The 22,807-nt window shown below is 43.3% G+C and overlaps 1 protein-coding gene across 12 annotated transcripts in view; it reads right to left on the bottom strand.

The window, feature by feature from the left end:
- Itpr1 (inositol 1,4,5-trisphosphate receptor type 1) overlaps positions 1–22,807 on the bottom strand; it is a 341,014-nt gene that overhangs the window by 146,634 nt on the left and 171,573 nt on the right. For 6 of the 12 annotated variants that reach the window (XM_059258296.1, XM_059258297.1, XM_059258299.1 and 3 more), the window contains 14 exons: positions 20,294–20,545; positions 19,665–19,806; positions 18,920–19,100; positions 17,810–17,997; positions 15,354–15,492; positions 14,655–14,715; positions 11,826–11,991; positions 11,508–11,678; positions 10,996–11,061; positions 10,221–10,358; positions 6,779–6,904; positions 4,906–5,106; positions 2,962–3,213; positions 412–537 (listed from right to left, as the gene is read on the bottom strand). In XM_059258296.1, the coding sequence (XP_059114279.1) occupies positions 412–537; positions 2,962–3,213; positions 4,906–5,106; positions 6,779–6,904; positions 10,221–10,358; positions 10,996–11,061; positions 11,508–11,678; positions 11,826–11,991; positions 14,655–14,715; positions 15,354–15,492; positions 17,810–17,997; positions 18,920–19,100; positions 19,665–19,806; positions 20,294–20,545 (2,209 nt within the window). The remainder of the gene's footprint in view (positions 1–411; positions 538–2,961; positions 3,214–4,905; positions 5,107–6,778; positions 6,905–10,220; positions 10,359–10,995; positions 11,062–11,507; positions 11,679–11,825; positions 11,992–14,654; positions 14,716–15,353; positions 15,493–17,809; positions 17,998–18,919; positions 19,101–19,664; positions 19,807–20,293; positions 20,546–22,807) is intronic. The other 6 variants (XM_059258298.1, XM_059258303.1, XM_059258306.1 and 3 more) reach the window with 1 other exon arrangement.

Raw genomic sequence — 22,807 nt, 5'->3', positions numbered from 1 at the left:
ATAGGAGGCCACAATGTGTAATATCTGACCTCATGGGTTTGGAATGAGAAAATGCCTTGGATTTTTATCTATCCGCTACATAATTTTTCTGCTTAGAATAAGAGTAGCCCTTTATAAGGTTAAAGAATAAATTTTAAAATAAATTCATTAGTTTTACACCTTGAGTTATAAAAATCACTTATAATACAAAATAAAATACGGAATTATTAAAAAGAAAACCAGTAAGGATTAAAAATAATCAAGTCTTATGAAGAGACTCACAAATTCACAGAATAAAATTCACAGTTGGTTTTACGGCATTTCTGAACAGGGATGACAGACATATCATACTCACATGCCCATGTGTACACACACACACACACACACACACACACACACACACACACACACACACACACACACAAGCCTTACCCTGCAGATGTCCACGAGGAAATTCTCAAACAATTTCCACATGTGATTGCTTGTGTAAATCTCCTTCATTTCCACCTCCGTGTCCACATAGCAGTGATTGAGGAAGTTAATGTAGGCGATTTTAACCTGCAGGCAGAAGAAGCTTTTGTGAAAACCCCGCTTGGTACCCAGGAGCCCACGAGCTCCATCCTCCTCACAGTGAGGCACGGTGCACAGCGTCACTCCACTTCCCCTGCTGGCTTTTGTTTCTGTGGCCTTTTGATTTTCCAAATTCACAATTATAAAATTCAAAACCATCAAGCTTTAGGGAGAGAATGGTTTTGTTTGTTTGTTTGTTTGTTTGTTTTTCGAGACAGGGTTTCTCTGTGTCGCTTTTGGAGCCTGTCCTGGAACTCACTTTGTAGACCAGGCTGGCCTTGAACTCACTGAGATTGATTAAAAGCCTGCGCCACCACCACCCGGCAAGAGAATGTTTTTATGGTCTTGAGATAGAATCTGGTGAAAAAACTCTGACCAAATTAGAGGCTCAGGTTCGACAGCACTGTTCTCATTTGGGAAGGCACTGTTAAGTATGACACTGCTCAGGCTGGGAGATGTTTGCAATGAGGGAAGCAGGGAAGACATGACCTATGTCCACACACAATGTGAATGCAGATGTCCCCAGCAGCACCCTCTATAACGGCCGACAGTGGAAACAGCACAAAACTGTATCGGCGTCGGCTGGAGAAACAAAATGTGGATTTGATATAAGGAAGATTACTTGGCAATAATCAAGTACCAATGCATGTAAAACTTGCACAAGCTGTGAAAAACTATGCTAAGTGCAACAATCCAGCCAGAACAAGACATGCAGGTGTGATTTCATTTATACTGAATGGCCACAAGAGGCAGAGAGAAATCCGTGACTATCTAGGCCAAGGGGAACTGAAGGAAACAGAGTGGCTACCAGCTAGTCTGGGCTTCTTTGGGGGTGAACAGAGGATGACTATATAACTCTGTGAGAACACCCACTGACTGGTACAGTTTAAATGAGTGAATTACGTGGTACATAAATACTCAGAAAATTAACTGAGCACCAGCATCACTCCACAATGAGCCAATCGAAACCAAAGGGACCAGACAGTATCAAGTGTTGACAGGGCTGTGGTGCAATGAGAGCTCTTGAGGGAGGAGGGATGTTAAGGAAAGCAAGTCTTCCAGAATCAGACATCACCAGATGTCTTGCAGAAATGTCCCCAGTGGTCCAGCACTAGGAAATGGAAACAACCTAAATATCCTTAAACTGATGGATGGACAATAAAATTGTGGTATAGATACACAATGGAATTCTAGTCAGCTATAAAGAAAAATGAAATCGTGAAATTTTCAGGTAATGGATGGAACTAGAAAATATTATATAACTGAGATAATACAGACCTAGAAAAGACAAATGCCATTTTTCTCTTATTTGTGAGGCCCAGATCTTTAGATGTGAGTGTATTGTTTGGAGTAACTACAGACACCAGGAATTAAAAGGAACCATTGTAACAAGTATTTTTGTTCAGCCAGCCAGCTCCCAAATAATGACATGGAGACTTACGAAAGAAAGCTCAGCCTATAGCTTAGGCTTGTCCCTAACTAGCTCTTATAACTTATATTAACCTGTTTATATTAATCTACCTTATGTCACGTGGGCATTACCTTTCTTCCATCTTGCATCTCCTGTTTCCTCTCCCCATCTCCTGGTTTCTCCTGCACACCTATATTCTTCCTTCTCTTCCTGTCTCTCCCTGGAAATCCTGCCTATACCTCCTGCCTATCTGTTGGCCTTTCCGTTTTTTATTAGACCAGTCACAGCAATACATCTTCACATAGTGTCCAAATATCCCACAACAAACCATGGTGAGAGTGGGATATAGTAAAACACAAGTGCTATACAGAAGGAAATGGGGAAAACAGGCAAAGAGATTTACTTCTTTGTTGGTCTGTCTAAGATAGAGTTTTACTGTGTATCTCTGCATGGCCTGGTATTTGCTAGGTAGCTCAGGCTAGCCTCAAATTCATGGCAATCCTCCTGCTCCTGTCTCCTGGGATAAGTGGCATATGCCACCAAAACTGGCTTTGAAGGAAGTGAAATTATACACCAGTTTTTATTTCTTACAGTTACCCGTAGTTTCCAATTTTGTAGAATGGTCCCTCATTATTTCTGTACTAAGAGTTTTTGCTTGAAAGAATTAACCTACAGGTGAAGGATATCTCAATCCATTGTTAGCCTCACTTCTAGGCAGTTCATTGGAGGCACATCCTCTCTGGGCTGTATTAGTTCCACAGCCCTGAGGCTTTTAGTCCACTCACTATGAAGAAGCAGAGGCTAATTTGCCTCCTGTTCTTCTCACACAAAATCAATATCCAGGAAAACAACAGTGGTGTGAAAATTTTTTGCAACATGAGCTATAAGGTGTTAAACTCGAGGTCTTAACTGGCCAGCCACCATGTCTCCACTCAGCCACGCCCCCCCCATCTGTGTCACAGAGCCCAGGAGACAGGTGCTGTTAGGGCCAAGCTGCTCACCTCGGGGATGCAGTCTTCATGAGTGACCACACGAACGATGTCATCAAGCGGGAGCAAGGAGTTGCACTTGATCTCTGTGTACACATTCTTGCCCTCTGTGCACACGGCCAAGAGCTCCACCAGATGGATGTGGTACATGAGAGGGCTGTTCTCATCCATCCGGTCACGCTCGGACCGCATCATCTGGATCAGAGTCTGGAAAGAGGCTCTGTCATTGTAGAACACGAGGACATCCTCTCCAGAATTGACAAGCTACACAGAGAAAAAAACAAGCTTTCAGGAGTGAGGCAACCTTACAAAATTCTATGTGTACAGTAAGACAGACTTTGAGCAAGTTATGTCTGTATCACTAAACTCATCTAGATCCCACTTGTTTCTAGACTGACCAAACAACATTTCTTAACAGCATCACGTGAATCCAAGGACATAGAAGTAATCATGGTGGTCATAACAAATCTACTAGGGGAAGACCAGGCAGTACAGCAGAATATTCCATGGAAAGACTGCTAGGCCCACACTCTCAGGCTATTGTTTTTCTAGCTTAAATATTTCCATCTTTTGGTATACTATAGAAGGCATCCTGATGCAAATCTTCCATCCAATGTCTTATCTCTTTGATCATAAATTATCCACTTCTAACTAAGATGTGTTCCTTTCAGCCCTCATCAAAAAGGCAAGTCATTTTAGCTAAGGATGGTGATGCATACCTATTTGTCTCCTAGGATGTGGCTTCTAACAAACCTATTTTACTACACACCAATTTTAGCACTATACGAAGCACAAAAGTTTAAAAAAGGGTTGACACAGAAGTCAAAATAAACTCAATAAGTACAATGTAGTCACTGCCAATGTATCCTCCACTCAGTAGGTGCAGGATTTTATTTTGACTTTTTGGAACTACTAGGGATTGAGGCGAGGACCTTATGCATGTTGGTCAAGCACTCTACCACTGCGTTACTTCCCCCAGGAGTCTACTCGCTTATTAGCAACCAGCTTTAATGAGTACTAGTCAAGGGTCTAGATCCCAGACAAATACTTTTGCTAGGTTACTTAACCTCATTGTGCCTCTGTTTCTTTTCTAAGTAAAAATAGGGACAAAAATGCGACCCATGACTCAGAGTTTTGTTGTATAGAATAAATAAATGATCATGTACAAATTTCTCAGAACAATATGCAGACTACTGTAGGCTTCATGTAAATGTTAGCTACTATTGTTGTTATCACTACCTCATTTAGTCCACAAAGTACATGAAGACACTCATTTAATAGAAATGCTCAGAAATCTTGAGCTATCAAGACACGAAAGGCAACACATGCAAGTCAGTAAACAATGCAACAGGCATTTGTACCCTAGGCTGAGCCAACTCTCCTGGCCCTAGAGCCATAGATGTAGATAGCACAATCAATCCAAGTACAGGGTGAGTTTACTCAAGTCCCATGGGAGCCATCACCATGTTTGAAGGATGGGCCTTCCTAATCAAAGACCATGTTCACCACACAGAACCAACTTCCGCAAAGAAACAAATGAAACTCCTGCCTCCACTCTGCAGACCAGATGCTCCTTGTGAAATTATTAAGTCGAAACCGTTGAAGCTAATTAATTAGGTGAGTAATTAAATAAAAAGTCATAATTCCGAAAGAGGAAGCTGGTCTGGCATTCTGGGCTCACTCACATTTAATCTCTACATAGATGCTGGTTTATCGTTCATCTTCCTTTTGTTCTGTCGGAAGAATTCAAGCCAAACTGCCTTACAAGTAATAGATTTACTGCTCCGAAGAATCAATCACTCTTGCCCAAGCTACAAATGTGAAACTCTGCACATGTACAAGTACACCCTTCCCTTCCATATGGCTCCTCAAGAGGGTGCCAAATCACATAGATAGGACTAACTTAAGTTTCTACAGAACACCAGATGGAGGGAGATGGAAATACTGGGTTGTCACCTCAGCCATGACCATGTCTTGGCACTTTTTAATGAATTTCCCTTCTGCCTTGACAATTGTCTGGAGAAACTTTATGTACTGGACATTGCGACCGTGGGTCTCTATGCAGTGAACGAAGTGCTGGACCACTCTCTCGTTGATCTCACTGCACAGCTGGAAGTTGTTCATGAAGATGTGCTGCATGGTCACTGCCTCCAGGATCTGGCACAAGACAAGGACCAAGCACAAGGATGTGGTCAGAAAGAGGCCAGAACAGGCTAAACCAGGCGATAAACAAGGCCACTAAAACCCAGAAGCACTTGTACATGTGAGCATGCTTCTCATTCTTGCTTCCCGCTACTCCATTTGTTAGCGAACTTCTTGTTTTTACATGATACTGCTAAGTGGCTTGTGAAAAGGCGTTGTGTATATTTTATAGTACAGTTTACAGTATAATACAGCTGTTCTAGACTTATGTGTATAAATGTTTTCTCTGCATGTATGTATGTATACCTCGTGTGTGCCTGGTGAATGCTGAAGTCAGAAGAGGGTGTCAGATCCTCTGGAACTAGTTATGAATGGTTGTGAGCCACCATGTGGGTGCTAGAAACTGAACCCTCATCCTCTGCAAGAGCAACATGTGCCCTAGGCAGTGAGCTATGCCTCCTGCCCAATACAGCTATTCTATACCCTTATCAACAGTCTTTTTTATTTTAGTCAAATCTTGTCTATCAATTTACATTTGTTTGATAACTCATAATGGTTTGAAGACTTTGTCTCATCAACTAGCTGTGTTTTGGCCCTTTTTTTTTTTTTAAAAAAAAAAGAAAGGCTCTCTTCCATTTCCCTAACTGACTTATTAAAAATTTCTTTATAAAGATGCTGGGTATCAACTCTTTGCTGAACACACGTAATGCAAATGTCATCTTCTACTCTGTAGCTTGCTCTTGGCTGCTCTTGGTGGCATCATGGGAATAGAAGCTAATTTTAACAAGGTTCCATTAATCGATACTTTTCTTTTTAATTAGTGTTCTTCGCACACTGTAACGTGGCTTGCCACAGAGTCATGAAGACATCCCATGGTATGTTCTAGGAACTTTGTTTTGCACATATTATCCAGAGTTACTCATAGATACTGAGTTTTATAATTAATATAAGGTAGGTCTTCTATCTTTTATCTTTTGCCCCCTTTTTTAAAACAAAAGAGCATACATAATCCTATTATTCAGAAATCCTTTTCACAGAGAGCTCCAGTAGTTCTACTGAGTATGTGTATTTGCTCATACAAAGATATCTTTTGCAGTGTTATTTACAAAACCAAAAAGTAGACAGTGCCTAATTATTTACTAATAAGGAAGTCAACTTTAACTTACAGCCATTTTATCGAATGCCATTGAGCCATCGAAGATAGTGAGAAAAAAACACTTATCTCTGATTTACAAAGGCATCAACGATGTGTTAATTGGAAAAAAAAATGCAGTATGTAAGATAATGCGTGAAGTGTGACAGCATCTTAAACAAAATGTGTTACATTCACTTAATATATCCAGGAATATGTACTTAACAAACATGCAATATAGAAGTGTTCTGTGGGCGGCACATTACATATTTAGCTAAGTACTGAGACTTCTCATTTTGTATTGGTAACTGTGACACGGTAATGTTATTAGGAAGAAACAGAAATGTACCTTCTTTGCCCTACTACTCTCCTCCTACGTACCCATAGCATCCTGGACTCACAATATGGAGTACCTATGTCCTGGCAGCTGGTCAAAATGTTCTCCTTTGGAATGAATGATACACTCTAACAAGTTCCAGAGCACACAGTATCAAAGGACAACTGGTTCCCCACAGTTCTCCCCATACAGGTTTGCCCAGAGGCTTCCGAACTCACCCCTGGGTTGAGAAACAGGTTTATGTGTTTATGCAGCAAGGCTTGATTCTGCTGGTTGCCTGCACAGAAATTCTGCAGGAATTCATGAGCCAGCCTCATTATCTCCTGCATCTTGGTGTCTTCGGCCTGTATGGGAGCAGAGACAGGAAAAGCACTTATTCTGAGGCTTCTACTTCATGCTAATACCTTCTACCAAGGTGGGATCCAGACACCTGTGCCCAGGGCACTGTGGGTAGAGTGAGGTGCTTGCATGACCCACTGAGAAGCAACCAGGAACAAACAGATTTATGCCCAATGACTGAAAATGAATTCTTTCCCACTGGCCACTAGCACAAACACAATGATTTTGCATAGGAAAAGGCCACAGAGTCAAAGTTAACAGAAGGATCCCACTGTCTACTACTGGCTGAATTTCCAAATCCTTGCTTTTGCGATGGAAGTGGATGGTGGAGCAGGGCCCATTTCACCCCTGCTGGTAAATCCTCAGCTCATCTGCTGACTTTTTAGAGTTCACCCATTGTCAAGCATATCAACTTCCAGCAGCACATACCAGGGAAGAGACGAAAAGTCCTTAGATTATATAAATTAGGACAACTGCTTCCACTATACTGCTTTCTCTGTAACCTGAGTCATATCTGTAAACTAAGATTTAGCTTTCCCTTCTGAAGAATGGGACAATATCTGCCCTGAGCATACCACGATTGGTCATGTGACTCTTCCATAATTCACACATAATATGTTATTTCATATTAATATTTTTAGTGTTAGTAAAGAGTTAAATATTGTTAGAAAACAGAAAACCTATTGTCATTCTGCCCAGTTCTCAATCGCAAACTTTTGGGGCAGTAAAGGGAGACTGAGACTCTCCAAAGTGGAAGTCACCAGTCACCATTCACATCCTCCTTCCAACAGTCTGCCTCCTGCATCTCTTATCGACCTCCCCTTCCTGGAGGCAGACTTGCAGCAAGGGATGAGGACCCTCACGCTGTCTGCTTTGCTCCGATCTCACACGGACACGGACTTCCTAGCTGTGGGAGCTAGAACAAGTTATTTCAATACTCTGTGTCTCCATTTTTTCATCCGTAAGTGGAGATAAACACAAGTGCACACTTTGTATAGTCATTAGGAGGGTGAAGTGAGAAAATCCACACGCAGTGCTTAGGCAGTCATTGAGCAGGGTAAGTCAGCTATCGGTTCTGGTTTGAACTGAGCTCAGCAAACTTCAAGAACGAGGCAGAAAAATTTTAGGATTAGTGAGTCAAGAAGCTAAACCTAAAACACTGCGGGCACTTATGAAATTACCTAGACATGCTGACTTGCTAGGCACAAACAGGCAGTGGGTTGGCACTGGCCCATATTTACAACTTGTCAACTCTGGCCTAAAAAATAACCCGACCCTGGGAGAAGACAGGACGTACCCATCAGGAACAAGTGATGCAGCTATGGTAATGAAACAAAACGAGAGGAACAACAGGACTTTAATAACAAGTCTCTGTAGGTGGGAGTGGGCACCACACCTACCTCTAATTTGTGGGCAAAATGTGTTCTAGATGTTAGACATCGGAGGACTCAGGACACAGGGATACTGCTGGCTGAGAGTGGCAACTTAAAAGTCCTGCATGCTTCCATTTCTTCTACTAGAAAAAGAATCTGCTAAGCTCAGGGCAGTGAAGAGCTTCTGGGGTTTAAAGGCTATCTTTACAAGGTGGGTTTGGAAGACATTGTGTTACAAGATGTTACTTGTTGGGAATCGCTATCATTCTCACAAATTGAACTGTCTGTGATCATCCCACAGTGAGTAAGCAAGTACTCCCCCATATACACACAGAAAGAGAGAGACAGAGAGAGAGACAGACAGACAGAGAGACAGAGACAGAGAGACAGAGAGAGGAAGAGAGAGGGAGAGTGTGTGTGTTAGTTCTGTCTTAGAGGCATCAACTTCAATATCAATCTGGTTGTACATACTTTAACACTGCTCTCTGAACGGCTATCATTAAAGCCAAGGACCAAGCTATGGCCATCAAATCATCCCCCCATACTACATACTAGAAAAGGGTGGATGACCGCGCACCTGTATTAACTCCAAGTTACCTACAAGTCTGACGCTCCAGAAGGATTCAGCTTGTGCTTTCCTTGTGGCTGGGGAAAGGTCCAGCTCACCTGATTCATAACTTCTCCCTGACTGAGAAGGTAGCTTCTGTGTATGGCACTATCTAGAATGTCAAGTAGCGGACTCCACAGGGGAGCACAGCTGTGTCACCTTGAACCTTCCCGGCCATAGTGTCCTCAGGACAGCACGTCCACAGGACAATGCGAGTTAAGGAGCACAAGGGGTGCAGCTTGGTGCTGGGCAACCTGCAGTCCCTCAGCAGCAGGCTTGCTGCAGGAGATGATGCTGCACCAATGGCTCAGCTGCTGAGATTGTTACGATTAGCTAAGCACTCCAGAGTCACAGCAAACTTCCCTAGGCCTCAGTTTCCCAATATGTCAAGTGGATAAACCGCAAAACCTCACTGCTATTGCAAGGTTTGAGTGAATGCTTTTCCAAGAGTCTTGTCTGTCTCGATAGATGCTGAGTAGTTAGGTTCCTGCCTGTGGTGATTGAGTTTTGTCAACAAAATCCAGACATATCTGGAATTTCACCTGAATAGTTGCCTCCATCAGATTGGCCTGTGGGCACGTCTTGATAAATGATTGATATGGGATAGCCCAGCCCACTGTAGGCAGTGGCATCCTTGGGCAGGTAGTCCTGAGTTGTATTAAAAAGCAAGCTGAGCAAGCCATGGGGAACAAGCCAGTAAGCAGCATGCCTTCATAGTTTTGCATCAGCGCCTGCCTCCAGGTTTCTGCTTTGAGTCCTTGCCTTGACTCTCCTCAATGATGGGCTGTGACATGAGAGTTTTAAGATGAAATAAACCGTGTCTTCCCCAAGATGCTTTTGGGCATGGTGTTTATCACAGCCATAGAAACCAAATGAAGACAGTGGCTTTCTAAAACACAGTCTCCCGGAAGCAAACAACCCAAGAACAATGGGGGAAGGAGACCTTGGTCCAGTAAGTACTCAGATGACAGGACAATGCCAAAGGCCAGAGCAATCAAGTCCCCTGTTCCTCAGACCTTCAAGAGCTTGCGGAGATGACTTTGTTTTAGTCACGTGGCAGACAGAGTGAACAGCACCTACCAACACGCACATATGTCACCGCTGGTGTAGACCCAGTGGTCCCCATCTAGCAAGGGTTCGGCGTGATAGAAGAAAGGGATTTTTCTTTCTAGAATACAAACATTGGAGGGGTGGGGAAGTCTGTCTCATATAAATTAGCTACAATTGCTTAACGTCACAAGCACATATTGCTCTTCTGCCACAACGTCCAGTCGTGAAGTGTTTGGAGGGGAGAGCCGGCCCGCCCTGGTACGCAGCGGCCTGGGTGCAAGTCCCTCTCACCTTCTCGTAGGGGATCTGCAGCAGCTCCAGCACCACAGCATGTGCGCCCATGTTCCTCAGCAGCCGCTGCTGCTGCTTCCTGCTCTTCCTCACCGAGGCGCTCTCTTGCACACACAGCTTGCTAAGTCGGATCAAAATCTGAGAGGAAGAAAGCAACATCAGAAAACGAACCCAGAACGCCAGTGTGGGGAGAGGCCTGAAGAGGAGAAGTCACGATACACGATACATTAACAACTTAGGATAGGGGCATTCCTCCAGTGTGGTGTGTCCCTGCTGATCGCATGGAACCCAATCAACGTGAGAAAAGCGTGTCATTCAGAATAAATGGCACATCTAGGTTTGAACAGCCAGTGAAATGAGTGCATGGGCCACTTAAATGATCTGACCAGACACCAACTGCCAAGACTTAGGAGGGCTCTGCTGGGATTAAAAAAAAACACAAAGCTCACAACCCCAAACTACTATATGCAGAGATTTCTAAAGCCGAGCATGGATGCAAACTCTTAGTGATTGTATGAATGAACCTTTGATCCGCTTTAAAACCTGAGAATTATGTAGTACCTATTTTTTTAAAAAAAACTTTGCCTACAAAAGGTGAGGGACTGAGAGCCCTCAGTTAATTCATAGACTAGCAGGGTTTCAAACTCAGACCTGAGGCTAAAACCCAAGCGTTCAGTTAAGGGCACAGTCGAGCAGTTATGCCTTCAACTTGCCTATCATCGCTGGTAACGCTCCCTAGAGAAAGATGAGGACCAGGGAGGCAGGGGCAGCTCACCTCTTTCACCACTCTGTAGTTGTAGCTGCTGGTGCTTTCATGCTTTTGTGGCTTGTTACTCCCCTCCTAGAGACCAAAAAGAACATGCGTGTGGTCAGTGCCTCTCAGGGTCTATTTTTGGGTAAACATCACCCTTTAAGAAAGCGCACACATTCTGCATCGTCTTTCACCAGTCAGGCTGCCCAAGGTATTCACCTATGCTTCGACCTTTGGAAGAAGATGTCATGGTCACAGAAGGCCACTCCCTACTGGTCTCTGTGGGAAATCTAGTGCTATACTTGACTCAACTAGTCTCTTCTATGTGGTCCATGGTTGACCAGAAATACATCTTAATTTTGATTTTGTAGCTAATTTCCTAGGAGAACAGCTGTTACCTTGGCTACGTAGCAAGCAACTCTTGGGATTAAGACACAATCTATCGCCTGCATTTATATGTAAGACTAGGAGGGGATGCTTCTTTGTTTCAAGAAGCAGGAAAGCCACTTGGGAAACCTAACTTGGGTTTTGCCCACCTCCGTCTTCTTATGTTCATTTTCACCAGAGGCACCATCCATGGGCTCATCGGGACCCTGGCCTTTGTACACCCACAGCTCAGATTTTTCCACAATGGATCGCAGTTGGTCCAAGTCTTGCTTGATCTGTTTGTAGTTGTCCACATCTTGGCTGGTAACCAGCAGTTGAACCTTAAGGAACACAATCCGTTAATTACACAAACTTTAAAACATACACACACACACACACACACACACACACACACACACAATCTTTTTACTACACAACACACAACAGTTCTTTTGATACACAACAGCCACGCTGGCTACAGGAAGTACCTGCTTGAAGGCCTGAAGGACCTCCTGCCTCTGGCTGAAGTGTCGGAAGAGGAGCTGCAGGGCCCCAGACACCAGAGGTGGGTAGTCGTGCATTGTCAAGTGGAGCAGGACCCTGAGGAAGGTTCTGCCACCATGGTCATCCAAGTCCAGCGGTGTGTTCTCCTCACTACAGGGACGCAGAAAGAGGGAGAAAGCAAGTAAACCGCAGGCCCAGGGTCAAGCGTGTGAGCCCCGACAGAGCAGAACTGCAGCTCGAACACTACTCCATGCAATGGAACCTCACTTTTCATCAATTTCTTTTACAAGACAACCGTGTTTTATCTTCGGCTACAACGTGAGCAGAAGGGACAATTAAGACGTTATAACTATAGATTTTTAAACCCAAGCCCTCATGCTCCTAGGCTAACAGGGCTGACACTACAAGATTGACGACACCTAACTCACAGTGTGCTTCCACTGTGCTTCACCTGTGCTCTGAAATCTACAACGGATGTGCTTCTTCCAAGCTTCTTTGTGTAAAATGCTGTAACTCAGCCCTTACTAAATCATCTGTAATGAAAACTCAGCTTTGAAAATGTCTAGTCTGTGGCTCTTAGGAATCTTGAACTATACCCAGTCTGCTCACCCCACATTTTGATGATGGGTAGTGTCAAGCGGCCACACAAGTACTCGAACCACGACTCTCTGTTCTACATGAATATTGTCACCAGCTGGTTTGGTCCCAGGATTCTTGCTTTGAAGTGTTGGAACGAACCAATAAAAAACTCAGTCTGCTCCAAAGGAGCAATGTTCAGCCAACATATTTACCAGGGGTTACTTTAATATCTATGATAATTCTTGTTATTTACAGAGTGAAGATCAATAAATAGACTCTGAATTGAACGGTAAGTCACCTCACAACTGGTCACCCCGGGACAATTACTACGTTAGCACCTATGCTGTGTCTACAGTTGCATGAGTGACAAATGGTGAGACCTTCATGGCTGCAAGCAAATAAGAAAAGTACAGAGAGGACCAGATGTGGGAATATTGTAGTCACACTGTACACCTAAAAAGGCACGATGGTTTCACTGCTGTTCAAGATGAGGTAAATGGCTGGAGATCTGAGTTGTCATATGATACTTAGTGTCATCACTGTGAACTCAAAAAACTGCAAAAAGATGTACCTCAAATGTCACTTTTTTTTAAAAAAAAATATTAAGCACTGAGGCAGACTGCTAACATTCACAGTTCCTAGTAGAGTGGGCCTTTGTACTATGCACATCCTTATGTAGTTCTCTTTATTACTAACACTGGCCTTGGCCAATAAAACACAGTGAGCACAGTGCAAGCAGACATGTAATTAGCACTTGCTGACTGTTGGCTTGTCTTCTTGGAACATTTGTTCTGGAAATCAGCCATTGTTCTCTCTATAAAGAAGCACAAACTAACCATGTGGAGCAAGGTTGAAGCCTCAGCTCTAACATATTCTTTTGAAGGCACCAGAAATACAATGAAAACAGGCAAGCCGTGCCATTCCCAGCAGACCCAACAGTGACTAGGACTGCTCAGCAAAGCCCCAGTCAACCCAGAGAACTGTGGTTGGTGTTCAAATTCTTAACACTTTCGGAGATGCATGTTATTAAGCAATAAGTAACCAAACCAAATATGCTAATTATAATGCTGTGCACACAGGGTATTTATTCTTATAAATGTGAGTCCATAGTAATAATGTTTTATATTAAAACGAAGGCCTGTGATATAAAGAGGGTTTCACATTAGACATAATTAAAGGCAAGATTGTGGGGTTCTCTTTTTTATTTATTTATTTTTGTTGTTATTGTTGCAATAGCTTGTTCAGAGCTCAGGAATCTACCTGCAGCACGTGTGTGCATCACCTGAGTTCTGTGACTCTGTAGCTTCAGACAGAGCAGTACAAGAAACTGAACCTGAAGGCTAAATAGTTAGTGGTGTGCCCAAAAAAAACCCTGTGAGGATGGAAGCAGATGTAGAGATCTACAGCCAAGCACCAAACACAGCTCTGGGAATCCAGTCAAAGAAAGTGAGGAAGGATTAATGAGCAAGGGGGAGTCAAGATCATGATAGGGAACTCTACAGAGACAACTGAACCAAACTTGTGGGAACTCACAAATTCTAGACCGACAGCTGTGGAGCCTCCACAGGACTGGACTAGGCCCTCTGCATATGGTAAACAGTTGTGTACCTTGGTCTGTTTGAGGGGCCTGCTGTGGGATGTTCTGTATGGCAAATGTGTTGCTCTGCCAGCCCCCACGATGACAAACAGCATGTGAAGATGCCGGTAAGCCACAAGCCACGTGGCAAGGTATAGATTTATAGAAATGGATTAATTTAAGCTGTAAGAACAGTTAGCAAGAAGCCTGCCACGGCCATATAGTTTGTAACCAATATAAGTCTCTGTGTTTACTTGGTCGGGTCTGAGCGGCTGTGGGACTGGCAGGTGAGAGAGATTTGTCCTGACTGTGGGACAGGCAGGAAAACTCTAGCTACAGGGGCCCCTGATAGTGGGACCAGGATCTATCCCTGGTGCATGAGCTGGCTATCTGGAGCCCATTCCCTATACTGGGATGCCTTGCTCAGCCTTGATGCAGTAGGGAGGGTCCTGCCTCAACTGAATGTACCAGGCTTTGTAGACTCCCCATGGGAGGCCTTATCCTTTTAGACGAGTGAATGGGGGCTGGGGTGGGAGGCGGGGCAGGGGAGCGGGAGGAGGGGTGGGAGGGGGAACTGTGGTTGGTATGTAAAATGAATAAAAAAGAAAAAAGAAAACCCTGAGAGAGTTCTAGAAGGGCTCACTGTCAATGAACGCACACTTGCCTTCCTCCAAAGATGCCCTCTGCTTGCTCTTCAATGTGTTCAAAGTCAAGAGCACCTGAAAGGCGAGAGAACAGAAGGTTAGGTACAGCAAGGACTGAAAAGCTGCTTCTCCTGGACTCGCCCTAATGTGCTCCAAGAGCAACACTCAGAGGCGACTCTCCAGTCTGCCACAGTCATTACCTACACAGCCACGGAGCCAGGACAGCCCAGATGACCTCACACCTGTCGTTTTTTTCTCGCTAAAAGAGAGTGATGGCTTCAATCCAAAGAAGGCTTGGGCTGTCTGGGAATCACTTCTAGCACTGTCTTTCCCTTAGCCTTCTCCTTTTTTTTTTTTTTTTTTTTTTTTTTTGGCTGAGTGGGACTTCAAATGCAGAACAAAACTTGCCAATGGACAATCAAGTTCCTTGGAAAGTATTTTGGGGATTCTGTTGGTTTGGGGTTGCTTTGTAGCTAATCCAACACTATAAACCTCAGCTATCTTCAGTTCCTAAAGACTTAAGGTCTACCCCCCAGAAGCAATGTTTATTTATTTCTTTTTTCTAATATGCTATTATCAGGGAATCCTTAAAACACAACAATCCTCAAGAGCAGCCACATTTTCCTTTTTCTGGAAGATACTGTTTTGAGCCTCAAGTGGCCCTCCACCCGGGCCCCGCCCTATGGCTGAGGTTCCAGGGCGGCATCACTGACCTGGTACATTACTTGGCCCTTCTTGGCTGCTGTTTCCGGAGGATGTTTCCGAGGACTGGGAATTGCTTTCATCGAACTCCCGCTTAAATATACACAGGAGACAGGAGATCCTATAATCCAGCCTCACGTTCAAAATAAACTGGAGATTCAAGCAGAAATGGAAACACTTTGATTACATTAACACACCATCGTGAATGCTACGCCAAGCATCTGCCCGCTGGCAGGGTCTGGTATCAGCTGCATAAATTACCTTAAGCCCTGAGTAAAATATCTGCCTTGGTTTCAACAGTCATCTTAACAGTAACAGACTTCTGCAGGGCACATGAGTCTGCCCACGAGATACCTTAGCTTCCAGGGCAGACTTTGGCAGCCTGAAGATGAGTTAAACACCTGGAATATTACATCATTCATACCTCTGAACTCTACAAAACAGGACTACCTATCAGCAATGACTGAAAGCCAACTCTGGGCCCAAGCTAAGAAGTAGTTGCCTGCTTTGAATTGAAAAGAAGTGACAGAAATGTTGCTTTTACTTCCAAAAATTCACTTCATTTGTATTTACAACATTTCTGATTGTCTCCTCTGATTGAGGTATAGCCCCTGGGCTCTCATTTTGTTAACTTCCTATATTCCCTAAACCTCTACCGCTGCAGACACTTTCCAAAGGATTGTTGCTAGAACCCAAAAGAAAAGTCAGCCAGCTGCATCATTTAAGCATCCTAATGACACCCCTCCTTCCCCTCTCTTCTAGCTTCTGCTTAGCTCTCTGGGTGACCTTACCCAATTTCAGGCTGTCACCGATACCAGATGGAGACAGATGTTTGACCTGTCTCCAAGCTATTAGTTCATGTTCCCAAATGACTGTTGCACATCCTGTTTGATATCTTTCCAGAACCTCAAATTCAGTGTAATGCAAAACCAACTATAACCGTTACTTCTAGGTGTCAACTTGGATAGATTTAGCGGATACCCAGATGGCTGACAGAAGGCTGGGAAAATACATAGAAAGGTGGGAAGATGGGCAGAGAGCAATTATTAGTGAGGAAGGAAGGTTTCCTTTTGTTTTAATATTTTTCCAGTTGTAGAAATATAGCAATTGACACGGCACATGGAAACAATCATGTTAGGGGAGAACAGATGAATAATTGTAAGAGCAAGCCAATTCCTTGTGTGTGGAGGGGAAGAAGTTGAGGGTTGTTCTCAGTTTGAGACTCTTGGCCTCATTACATCTCTGAACTCCCAACAGCTTGTGTTGCTCTCTTTCTGCTCCATGTACAGAATTTTTTAATCCTCAAAGAAGTTCCTTAGTGGGAAGACTCACATTAGCTTTGTTAAGAGTAAAAACATGGTAGGTACTGTATATTAACCACCACTTAACTGGTTTAATAATAATAATAATAATAATAATAATAATAAAATAAGGGTGGCCATTCCTATTGATTCTACCTGATCTACCATCTCCCATTCCTTCTTGAAAACAACCTTCAGAGTTTAGACTCTTTGCATTCCCTAAATCCTAAGACGTCCTAGCTATGCCAATGGCCAGCTCCCACTGCATCTGTGTCTGATTAAGCCACCTTACTACAGAGGTCTTCTCTCACAACTCCATCGAAAACCATTATCTTATAGTGTTCTCCAAATCAGCTGACCCTTCTTCTTTAAAACAACTAATTTTTATTATATATGTATGGGTTTTTCCTCCCCACATGCTTGTCTGTGCACCACTTGCATGCCTGGCACTCATGGAGGCCTGAAGACAGCCGTCCAATTCCCTGGAACTGGAGTCATAGACAGTTGTGAGCCCATATGGGGTCTGGGAATCAAACCCAGGTCTTCTGGAAAAGCATGCAAATGCCTTTAAGTACTGTCATCTCTCCAGCTCCCAGCTGATTCGTCTTTATGTTTAAATAACTAAGCACTGATTTTTAGATGATGTGTGCCTCTGCTCCCTGTTAAAATGGAGTTCTTTAGGACTAGAACTTTAATGGGTTTTGTTCATTGCTGGCTGCCAAGTGCTAAAAGGGAGATGGAGCTGATTATCAACTAACATTCATGGGTGTGTAGGTGGGTGGATAAAAAGGGCAGAACACTGAGGAGGAGAAGGAAGAGAAGGAGGAAAGGAAGGAGGGGTGAGGAGGAGGAGGGAGGAGGAGGAAGACTTTGCAATGCTAAGAGAACCCTGGAAAAGCACAGTGAGTGAACAGCAAAGGCAATGAATGGCTTGGGCAGAGAGAGGGAGGCCACTGTGATGTACAGCTAAGGTAACTGAAGGGAGCTCTGGGATAACAGAATAGATGAAGCCATGATGGGAAGGGGCAGGAGGTGACAACCAAGAATTAAAAGGAGTCAATTTGGAAATGATACACAGGGATGAGGTAAACAGTCTGCCCCTATCAGAGCAGAAAGAGGAGATATTAAACAGAGACCCTATGAGTAGCTTGTTCCCTGCACCATACCTGGAGTATTTCAATGATCTTCAACTTGGTGTCCATGACCATGATGTCCTCCTTCTCTGGCTCTGCCTGCTTCACATTTCCTTCAGGGGCAGCAGCCATGGGAGTCATGGGCAAAAAGCCTCCTCCCCGAAGTACCACCTGGGTCATGAGCTCCCCAACTCCATGGATAGATCGCATCACATTACTGCCTAGAAAGGGCCAAGACAGATTATGAACATGACATTCTTGGAGAGAACCTGAATCAAAATCTAATTAGGGGTACGGGTTTTTTGAGGCAAACTATTTACCACATCCCTGTTCTGATATACTCTCTCAACCCAAGGTAAATATGAGAAGAACATGGTTTTGACATCTTCAATAGGGCATGTTTGTTTATTAATTCCACCACCAAATTTGACTCAGCACCAGTGATGTGTACAAACACTGCTGCTTCTAACAAAAGCTGCTTGGCCATGAATACATTACTTCTCTTCTGAGGCTCAGTTTCCCGAGTCTATAAAAAGGGCTCTATGACAGAATCCAATGCTATAATGTATGCAAAATAACATCAAACAGGACTTGGAAAATAGGGATAATCAAGTCAAATACCTTGCCATCCTAGCTATAGAAAAGCAGCTATGCATGAGATACATGGTCGTTATTCTGTGCATATTCTGACCCCCAAATACAGGAAAAATAAACATTTAAACATGGGTTTTCCTAGTCACAAAGTAAAAAGAAATATCAAACTACAGGTGAGCACTTCATTTCATCATACAGGAGGATCACCATCAAGTGTCTCAGGAGCATCAGAGAACAGATGGGAGGACTTAGGTTTCGGAGGGTTAGACATTAAGCACAAGGCAACTTTCACATTATTCAATTAGACACATGGAGAGACTCAAGACAGACGCAAAGGAAAGAGTGAACTGCTGAGAATGACCAGAATGACCAACAGTGATGGGCACCGGAGTCAATGGGACTCTTCCACATTTGGTTTCTGTTGCTATGATCCCAACGGTGAGAATGGACAAGGACAGGACAGGATGTCACAGGATGAGGCATGGCAGGAGTGAACAGCATGGGCCAGGAGGGCGGGCGTCTCTCAGTACAGACACTTCAGATACTCACTCTTCAGCTTCTCCTCATCACTGTTACCTTTAGTCTCTTCGCCTTTTGCCATCTTGCTAATGGGGAAGATGGTGGTCACATGGACACAGTCTAATATCGCCAAGAGGATCTTGGTTAATCGGAGGAGGTCAGAAAAATTGTAGAAACCAAAGTATATGAGGTTCCTGGCTAAGTTCACAACCTGTTGCATTTAAAAGAAGAAGGGGAAACTGGTATTCAGTGATCTTTGTCCTCCTGATCTACTGGATGCTGACTAGCTAATCATGACAGATCTTTATAGTCAGAGAAGGCATACATCTGGCTGTCTGTTTCTGATTAAATTTCATTTTGTTTCACAAGAAAGAAAACTAAGAAATGAAAGCTTGAAAAACTACTCATCTGCTTTGATGATTAGTTCATAAAAAAATGGGCCCAATCAATTGGTACCCTGACTTGCCAAGGGCATACCAAATCATAATCAATAAGAACATAGAGAAGGACACTGTGGTTCCCTGGAACACAATTCCTCAAGGGTGATAGTGGTCTCGGAAATAGTTTAATGTGAAAGCAGCAGGGTTCATGTTCCTCAGATGATGAGTCTACCTGACTGGCAGCTGTTCTATTCTGTTTGGAACAAGTCTGACCCAAATTCCCTTTGTGTTTCAAAACTGATACAGTCACCAAGGATTAAAATATTTTCTACTTATTTTCACAGAAAAATGACCACTGATAACAAAACTTCAGAGACCATTTCACCATGCCTTACCTCAAACGTAAGCTTATTTTTCTCCTTATCAGAGAAGGGGAATCTCTGACAAACCACATCTCTTAAATACTCCTCCACAAATTCCATCGTCTGAGCGAACCTCTCCTTAATTTCATCTTTGGATGTTCCACTGCTGTCATAGCTGAGAGGAGAAGAGAGAGAGAAGGAAGGAGAATGTCAAGCTCTCCCCAGCCAGGCCCTTTCAGGCTGCTTAGCCTCCAAAGACAGCACCTGGCCCCGACTTACACTTCCTTCCTTAGAATGAATGCCTACACACCACACAGTCACTCATGTTTACTGTCTGTCTGTCCCCACTATCGCAGAGGTAATTTTCTAGATTCTGCACTAATATTCCTCTGTCTTGGCTCATGGTACACACTTAGAAATTTGCAGAAGGAAAGGGCTAAATAAGAGAGAGAAAAAACCAGGCCTGGCATTATATTTTCTTGAGGAATTAAACAATATTTGCTAGCTACACAATCCTATTAAAATCTGAAAGAAAAAAAAGTTCTTTCTCCTATGATTTCACTAGGTCACATATGTGGTCTATCGGCTAGTGCACAGAACATTAGAATCACGGGGTTTTTAAGTGACATAAGATTTCTGTAGGGAGCTGGACCCAGGCTTACTCATCAATGGCGATCTCGGAGGGAATTTCTGACCACAGACGGGCGTATTTCACAGGGGTCACCTGCTCCTGAGGATCTCGGTCCACATGCATGTGAAGCATGAGGCGGCAAAAGGATGCCCTGAGGTCGTAGGGTAGGTTCTCATCAGACATACAGCGGAGAATAAGATCAACATCCAGCTGGCCAGATATTTCATTGATAGCCAGGTACTGGCGGTCCAGACACATCCTTGCGAAGAGATTAAGCTGATACCTGAGGAAAAAAAAATCAGCAGAAGGCACATGATCCAGAAATCACTCAGTATGAGGGGAGACACACAGCAGGGTAGTCCAGGTGGCCTCAGATTTCATAGGAGTGACTTACGGCCATCTGAACTTACATACCAACATCCCTAAATGGTTGCTGTACACCTAATTTTGTATTCCGAACTAGGGAGATGGAGGAAAAGCTCAAGGTATGCCAGAGTATGGGTCAACATCCTATAGTTACACATCGGTCTAGCTGTGTTAAAACAATCTTGTCATCAGGTGATTATATTTGCAATCTTTATCTTATAAAATAAATAGGGAAAAATGACTAGACCTGAAATAATTACCTTTCTGCCCACCACCTTTCTCTCTGTCCTCCCCTGTATTTTATATGGCACATCAAAGACCATGCAGGAAATGTCAAATACACTGTTCATATAAGTGTAATTAAAATTCTATAGTATCTCTATGATGTTATATCATGTAAGTTACTACTGCTAAAATGTATATTGAATCATCCAGTTTAGGACTGCTTAGTAAAATTAAAAACATGAGTTTCCACCAATCCATCTCTTCATAGGGAATAGAAACTCATGTGCACAGACAAAATTAAGTGAGGATGTGCCCTTCACGTGACATGAAGAACTCAACTGTGGCATATGATGGGATGTCAAATGCCAATAGAAAGTGATGTATTAGCAAGATAGAAGGTATACAATTAAAGAAACATCTACTTCTGTTAACATAGAATACACACACACACACACACACATATGAAACTATATCAAGGAGAGCTTTAGAATGGTATTTGCTGTAAGGCATCTTTTACATAAAATTTGAGGACTAGGAAACGCATACACACACACTCATGTAATAAAGTATAAACACACAAAGAGGAGCTGCAGGGATGAGTCAGTGGTTAAAAGCACTTGTTCCTGCAGAGGACTGAGGTTCAGTGGCCAGCATGTACCCCGTGGCTCACAACCAGCCATAGGTTCAGTTCCAAAGGATCCAGTGCTCTTTTCTGACCTCCACAGGCAGTAAGCACACACATGGTGATGCACTTAGACACATGCAGGCAACATGTATACAGAGAAAATAAAATGCCTTAAAAGCAACAAAGGAATCTGTAAAAAGACCATCACGTATATAAATAGAAGAGAAGAAACTAGAATATGGGAGAATAAGAAAAGGCATTTTAACTGTAAAGTTTCACTTATTTTATTAGGAAATATTAGAAGTACTAATGTTTCTTTCCTTTTCCTTTAGAAGTATGTGGTAACTTCCCTTGTTTTTCTTCCCTTTTCCTTTGCTTCAGGTGGCAAGGCTATACGGCCCTGGAGCTGGGACCAGGACTAGGACTGAGGTGACTGGCAGAGGTGGACAGCGGTGACATACAATGGGCACATGCAAGCAGGTGACCATCCCAGGAATGGCAGAGGCTTGAGGGAGTTAGGAAGACTGGAAGGTGACAGCCAGAACGCATCTGTGGCGTGAGGCGAGAACCGACAGCACACACTGAGCATCTGAGCCTCAGAAACGCACCGTACCAAAGTGTCGAGTACTAGAGCTACTCAGATTTGGGGATTCTTGTATAAACTTTATGACTTTTATTTTGCTAATCTGAAAATATAAAATACTCCCAAATCCGAATCTTTTTAAGCATCGTGCTTAGGATTCCAACAGTTCTGTATTTCAATTTTTGAATTTTTAGGCTAGGGCTGCATGACTTATATTAGTGTAAACCCCTGGTTTTTATCATATATTTGATACATGCATACAGATAATTAGAATAGGAAAATACAGGTGTGTCCCTACACGGCAAGAGACATTTTCTGTAAACGCTCTAGAAGACTGGCACTATTATCCCTAGTTTGAAGATGAGGGCTTTGGAACATAAAGTCAAACTAGCCAAAGTAAAAAGTCTAGTTAAGTAAAGAGATCAAGATTTGAACCGATGCAGCTGACCCTGCAGCCTGCCTGCTGCTGACTGCACTAGAGACAGGCTGTGCTGTATGGGTCAAGTGTACCAGAGGCTGAAGCAAACCCTCGTCCTTCCTGTGACCTGGACACACAATCAGACAACGATGGACTATTAGTCCACGGCCCGTTCCACTCAAAGTTCATAAAACACACATCCGTGTTTCTGTTGGACAATCTTCCTACATTCCTCAGAGCAGTGGTTCACAACCTTCCTATGCTTCGACCATTTAATACCGTTTCCTCATGTTGTGGTGACCTCAACCGTAACATTTTTTTTTGTCAC

The sequence above is a fragment of the Peromyscus eremicus genome, chromosome 3, assembly GCF_949786415.1.
Source record: "Peromyscus eremicus chromosome 3, PerEre_H2_v1, whole genome shotgun sequence".
Taxonomy (NCBI): Eukaryota; Metazoa; Chordata; class Mammalia; order Rodentia; family Cricetidae; genus Peromyscus; species Peromyscus eremicus.
Note: the sequence above shows the minus strand (reverse complement) of the source record. Positions and strands in the feature narration are given on the sequence as shown.